Source organism: Pseudomyrmex gracilis, unplaced genomic scaffold, assembly GCF_002006095.1.
Source record: "Pseudomyrmex gracilis isolate BER0280 unplaced genomic scaffold, ASM200609v1 scaffold_185, whole genome shotgun sequence".
Lineage (NCBI taxonomy): Eukaryota > Metazoa > Arthropoda > Insecta > Hymenoptera > Formicidae > Pseudomyrmex > Pseudomyrmex gracilis.
In genome coordinates, this window is record NW_018020769.1 from 204,309 (window position 1) to 211,655 (window position 7,347).

Below are 7,347 nucleotides of genomic sequence, written 5' to 3' on the forward strand. Positions count from 1 at the left end.
AAATTCCGTAAAAAAAAAAAAAAAAAAAAAAAAAAACGAGACCGACGACTATATGGACGAGGATAATTAATGAAAGTGTATAATATGAAACGTTAGTGCGGATGAGGGTTTCGACGGAACATACCAAACAAACGTGGTGGTCGGTAATAACGGCAGTTGCTTGTACGTCCCACCGGGCATCTTCAAGAGCACATGCAAGATAGACATCACTTGGTTCCCCTTTGACGACCAACACTGTGACATGAAGTTCGGATCCTGGACCTACGACGGCAACCAGGTACACTGCTGTACCACGTACACACCGACACACGCTCAGTACACACCGAGAGCACCAAAAAAAAAAAAAAAAGATTATTATCGATCCCTACTTCCGAATGAGCTATACGCGCTTTTTATTCGGGCGAACCAGGAAGCGGAGGGTGAAAAGGGGGCGAGGGACCGCGAAATGTGGCTGTGCTAAATGCGACCCGATGTAACCGCGCGAAATACATGAGGGATCGTATTTTCGCGATTACGTTTTCTCTGCCGGGAAAATGTTCAGCGTGAACATTTTTATTTTATTGACCGCGTCATAAACGATGCTAATGTATGGTAAAAAAAAAAAAAAAAAAAAATACGGTTCGAAAATTCTTTTCCTCATTTTATCGGTTGCAGATTTTCCGAATAGCTTTTGAATATAACGAGTTAATTTCGCAGTGTCGTTATTGAGAGCGGAAACATTTATTATTTTTATGTTATGCAGCGAGATAATTTTCACACACGACGCAGTGTTATATCAGTAATTTACAAATTATTATTACGCGCACACATTCGTATTTTTACACAATTCAATGTTTTTTCACGCTTTTACCACGACTTAATAATCTGTCGCATTTTTCTCTCGCCCGCGCTCAAATTTATGAAATCCGCAACATAATTTTTTAATTAAAGCTCGTTATATCTCGCACATATAGATATTTTTTAAAATAATTCTTCTAACGATGCATATTTAAAAATTAATACGTAATTGCGAAAGTCTAATTTTTCCATTGTGTCGATAAAAAAAAAACGTGCCTCGATTACGACTCCGGCCCCGGTTAATTACCGTCCAATTGCCAATTAGGGAAGGCGCGCCCCTCGTGTGCACTCCGTTCTAACAAGCTCCACTTTCCCGAATTTTCACGCGGAAAACCGCCGATGATTATCCCTCCCCTCGATTCGGCCTCTCCGCGAAAATAAAGAAAAAAAAAAAAGTCAAAGATCTCTCTCGCCCGCGCTTAAATCGACGTCGCAAATGAAGCCACTTTCGGTGTCCGTTCGCCATCAGGGACCCGCTTCCCCCACTTCTCCGTCCTCAGAACCGAGACCAGAAAAAATCCCCATCCCGCGCCCGTGTTTGACGGGCATCTCTATCTATCTATCTATCTATCTATCTATCTCTCTCTTTCTCTCACGGCTTCTTCTGTCCGACACAACACTCACAAGTGCAACGTACAATAGCGATGCTCCATAGATAGCCGTTCTCACGCTTCGTAGCTTCAGCTCGGATCTATATACATTACATAGGCATATATATATATATTTATAATCTATAGCATTACATGTGTTACACACGTACGATACACGTACCACACGCACCGACGTATGTGTGAGCTAGATCGAGCGTCGCGGGAAAAAAAAAAAAAAAAAGATAGGAAGGTGTCAGGATTATTACCCAGCACTCCGGAAGAAGATCCTCGCAATTATCATTCTTCGTCGTGATTCCACGTTTGTTCGCTTGTGTTTGTAGCTTTTTGGCTCTTCCTTCCTTCCCCGAGAGATTCTCGAAATTAGGCTCACCGTTTCCGGAATGTTTACTCGCGTGTCGCGAGGAGGACAAATTTCCGGATCAGGTGAGATCCGGATTTTTGTTCTCCGTTCTCCTGCGTATAATAAATTTTGAACGTTCGTCGAGCGAATTAGATTGGCGAAGCTTTGCGCGCGTTGAAGTTAGGCGCTTGTTCTGTAAATTGTACAATGTTGCCGGAAATCGATTACCACGCGGAAATATGCTGATAGCCGAAATCGTCGAATTCGATTTTGCCCTGTTCAATTATTTCGAAATTGCGGGCAACTTGAGGTGATCGCCATTAATGGAGACGATCTCCATGCGCCATTACCGAAAACCTATTTCCATGTGGCGAACAGGTGACGGTAATTGTTTCCTATAATGTTAGAATGCTCGTGCGTCTGTGTGTCGTGACACACCCCCCTGTTCGATCGCATCTGTATTTCGTTACATCTCTTCTCGTTCGCGTGAAATGATGCCCGTTTAATGCCCGTTTTCTCTTACCTTTGATTACGTTTTAAATTTCGTTTTAAAATGTACTTACGTTGCGGCAAATTGCAACGCATTAACGCCACGTTTACGCAACATATAAAGGAATCATAAAACAAAAGATAATTCATACGCACACATAACCGCGGAGAAAGGTAGTTTATCACGTGGATCGTTGGATTTTGTGCAACTTAAGTGCAATTTTAACAATACGCGGACTTTAACGGCGCAATTTAACGGTTCAACTCCATTTGATTATAATCAAATAACGGCAACCGCAGTTAATGGAACGATCTTTCTCTCTCTCCCTCTCTCTCTCTCGTAGATCAAGTCGGTGATATTTCGACTATCGTATGTGCGTTGTTGTCAACAAACGGAACGCACCATTGTTTTCTCTGAGAGTCAGCAATTTGCGAGATAGTACTTTTACAAATCTCGCGTTACACGCTAATTACCCTTAATTGTCTTTTTCATGATGTTCTTCCCACAATAATTACGACATTTGCACTTAAACGTTTTCCTTCCTCTCCCCTCCTTCCTTCCCCCCCCCTCGCGGCCTTCTCCAGAGAAAATTACATCTCGCAGCGTGAAGGAGACGTTCCTCTTTGTCACAACTTAATGACTCTCACGCGCGCACAAGTTCTTCCATTAATTATCAAATTATCAATTAAGGTTCTGTGCAATTTTGAATATGAGTTTTCCGGAACTATTGCGCGCGCAATTTCGGGGCTGCGCGCGTATAAAGTTTCCTAATCTCCCTTTAAATTCAAATTGAGCCGCGGCGATCCGCCAAAGCGAGTATCATTTGAAATTCCGTGCTCGTTTAACTGATTTTTTTTTCTTTTCTTTTTTTTTTTTTTTTTTTTTTGCATATTGACATATCGAATTTGCATTATTATAGAACGTAACGCGCTAGCAACGCGCCTCGCAGAGCCCACGATAACTCGCGCGAGTTGAGTCTTCGCCTGAAGAGCTAACCGTAAAATCGACGTAATCTCTCACTCTTAATTGTGAGCGATAAATTTTCGTCTTTCCGACACACGCGGCAACCGGTATATTCCCCCGTCGTGACGCGCGGCCAAAACTCGCGCGCGACGTCGAGTTTGCCGAGCTCGTTCCCCGAGCGCGCAGTTTGCGGGACCGCGCGTATATAAACGCGCCAAATGTTAAATTCATTTTACTTACGACCCGGCCTCGACACTTCCGTCGCCGCGCGTCCGTGACAGCTTTCGTTCCGACCCCCCCGGAGAATCGCGGAGAATCTCCGATTCTCTTTGTCCAAGTTGGAAGCACACGCCAGTTTTGTTGATTAATTTCTCTGACGTAATAAACGAAATTTGACCAAAGAGATAGAAATAAAAATCAATCACCCGTCTCGCAATATGTGGGCAGCAGTTTTGCGCGAAAGCGTTTTTTTTTTTTTTTTTTTTTTTTTTGACGACGTTTGTATTTCCGACAAGTTCGCGCGATCTCAGTCGCGATTGAATCGACTAATTCGAAACGACTCATCACGACGCAAAGTGAATCACGTCACGCAATTCGCAATACCGATCCATAAAAAACAAAAACTGCGAAAACGACAAACAAGTGATTTTCCGTGCTGTGACACCACGCCCGTAAAACAGTACATCGCATCCCGTAAAGCTCTGGCGAATGTCCAATAACGGACGAATAACGCACTTATCGCGCCGAAATATGAACAAGTGTCAGATACAAAATTTTTAACGAATCACCATCGCCAGAACTCCATCGTCAGGGCTATTACTAGCAACGTTATTAGTCGTTACATTTTTCATCGGGATCGTGATCGATCAAAAGTCAAAGCGGATCAAAATCAACGAACGGTTTATTTTACACGCGCAGTTTCTATTGATTTTTTTCTTTTTTTACACGATCAAACAAATATATTTTTTGAAAAAAATATCAAAAACCTTGGGAATTGTCGCGCAAAATCAATAACAATTTTAGCATTCCGTGTGTTTGTTATATATATTTTTTTGACGTTATATTTTTTTATTTCTCTGTCTCTGTCTCTCTCTCTTTCTTCGGTCTCATCTCGGTGCGCGTGCGCGCGCGCGTGTTCGTTATTGACTTTAATATAATAATATCAGAATCATTAAGCGCGCACGTGGCGGCTTCATCGCACGCTTTGATGATAAATAAGGTGGTGGCTGCTTTAGCATTCTCATAAATTGCGCGTCGAACTATTTCCTCGCTTGTCACTGCCGATAAATTTATAAACACTCCCGTCATTCTTCTTTGTTCTCCTCCGCGCTTTAATACGGCTAACGTCGATAAGACTAAAAAACTGGCATTGCTTTTCAGCGGGAACGCTCCGGCTATCTTCCGAGCAATAAATAATCTATCTATCTATCTCTCTCTCTCTCTCTCTCTCTAATACTTCTCTCTCCCTTCCCTTCACTCTTCTTTTTATCCGCGCAAACGTGCGGTCTCCATCGATTTCCAGTTCCGAAAGCAATAAATCCGGTCATTATTTGTCTAAAGCGCGTTTCTCATTGTCATTTTACGTAACACATCTCGTTCATTCAAGTTTTTTAATCGAGAAAAATATCTCGCGCGGTTTTTCCTCTCGCGAAAAAGATAGTACTTGACTTTGTTTTCTTATTTAACACGATACGCGCGCGCGTTTTTCTCTTTTTGCGGGAGCGATCGAACAGTTTAGTACAGTTCGCGCGCATCTAACGCGCTCACGTAAATGTGTGTACGTGTTGTTTTGGTTCTTCGATATAAATTCTGACAAAACACGTATAACGAATAAATCATTCGTACAGTAAACGCGCGACACGAGCGCGTTTCTCTCACGTATAAATAAATCGATCGATGTGCTCGTCGCGCGTGTCGCGGTTCGTCGAACTCTTCTCTCGCATAGTTACAGTCGTGAGACGACGAGCTCGATAATAATGGAATCTTAATGAGGGATCAATGTCTTTCGTATCTCTCATCGTTGATCGGCGCCGGCCGAACTCGAGTATTATTAGCAGCGGCTCTCTCATAAAACGTTCACGGGAACGATTTTCCGACCGACGCTCGCCTTTAATGTAACGAGGACATCGTCGTCATCGTCGTTTTGCGCGCGCCAGATATCTGTTCCGCTGCCGCCCGAATCGATCACTCAAGTATTATTATGCGGTCCTTTAAATCTTTGAAACTGTTTCGAACAAAAGCGTATATTTTCCGGCAGCCGCCGCTTTGCGCGTCTAAAGCTTTTTCATCCATTAAAATCGTCGGTAGGTAAAGCGGAGAGGCTCTCTCTCTCTCTCTTTTTTTTTTTTTTTTTTTTTTTATTACATTCGCGATTAAGTTCGGTCCATTTTCTCACACACTCGTTTTCAGCCTCGCTGCCGGATTTGCCGCCGCGCGATCTTCTTCTCTGTATCGCCGCGATATCGCTTGATTTGTTTCACTTGTACGCACGCATATTGCTCATTCACGTCTGTCTTGATCCAACTTTATCCACAAAATGCAAAATTAATCTCCTTATCTCGCTGTTGTCTTCTCCATTCGGATCCGAACAGATGCTTGCGACGAATTTGAAACGAGGAATCACGTCGCGCTCTTGTCGTGAGAGCTCGCGCGTAAACAAAAAATTTGGTTTAATTTGACAAACAAATTTATTTATCGGACCCGCACCGAAGCGCATTTAATGGACGGGCGTGGTACTTGGTGGTACCGCAGACATGGAAACATTTTTACGAGGCCGGCATAAACATTTTATCGCTTCCGACGAGGTGGAACTCTCGTTCGCTCGTCGTTCTGTTCGCGAAATTTTGTTTGTTTTTTGTTTTTGTTTTTGTTTCATGCAGTAATTTGCATTTTTTACCGACGTGTATGCCGATTTAATGAATTGTTTTCTTTTCTCTGTGCGAGAGAATTTTTATTTTTTATCTGAATCCCGAGTCGAGTCAATTCAAACCTTCCTACGGAGTGCTGGGAGAGAAGCTGCTCACACACTCAAGTGTGAGTAACAATCGACAATCGAGATTTTGTTTTTTTTATCCACGTCACGAGCGCAATCTGGGCACACTAATTGGTTATATAGCTATGTTGAACTTTTTACATATATATATATATAAAATGGTGTCGGCATATATATATATATTTAACCTTCCTACGTAGAGGAGGGCGCTATGATGGGCTGATATCGCTTGCCGGTGTTATACTCTGCTTTCACGGGCTTTTTCTTCGAAGTATCGAGCGAGAGCTTTCGCTACATATATATATATATATATTTACATATATATATACAAAAAACATACATATGTATACGACGACGGGTTGCGGAAATAAAGAAACAAGAGGGAGAAAAAGGGTGAAAGAACGAAGGAAATAACGGATATAAGTGAAAAGGGACAACGGTGGTGATATTTCGCGGTTATATATATACGTATATACAACCCCCTTCCCCAACCCGCGCTCCCTTTCCCTACGTGAAATAAAAAAGAAAAGAGACTGCAAACGTAGGTGTAGGACGAATCACGCGAAACACACAACCGACTCAAAAAACTTATACTGATACATGATGTCTCACACACATATACATCGACCAGTCAAAGCAGGGACCACGTGATTATGTCTGAGCTGGGAATTTCAATTTTGCATGGAGCACATGTTCACGTCGTTCTACTATCGACTCCGCCACCGATTATCCCTCACGCCGATCTCCTGTGTTTTTTTGTTTGTGTTTGAAGAGTTTCACATTCCCTACGCGCTCTTCTCGCAAATCCTCCTCGACCTTTTTACCGGCCAATCCTCTCATTTTCTCTCGTTTTTCCTTTTTATTTTTTATTTTTTATCTTTTATTTTATTTCCGTTACAATCGCGCGCTTGTACATAACGCTTTGTATCCAATCTCTCTCTCTCTCTCTTTCTCTTTCTCTCGATCTCTCTCCCTCTCTCTCTCTCTCTCTCTCTCTCTCTCTCTCTCTCTCTTTCTACATCTCTTTCTACTCTTACTGCTTCGATAATTTCTCGTGCATGCCACGGCGATCTCTCTATGCTGCGCATGATGTGCATATATAACTTGTGACGAC

General features: G+C 42.5%; 1 protein-coding gene across 2 annotated transcripts in view; it reads left to right on the forward strand.

Moving 5' to 3' along the window:
* LOC109858063 (neuronal acetylcholine receptor subunit alpha-7) overlaps nt 1-7,347 on the forward strand; it is a 209,969-nt gene that overhangs the window by 105,372 nt on the left and 97,250 nt on the right. For both annotated transcript variants that reach the window (XM_020434952.1, XM_020434951.1), the window contains exon 6: nt 97-277. In XM_020434952.1, coding sequence (XP_020290541.1) covers nt 97-277 — 181 coding nt within the window. The remainder of the gene's footprint in view (nt 1-96; nt 278-7,347) is intronic.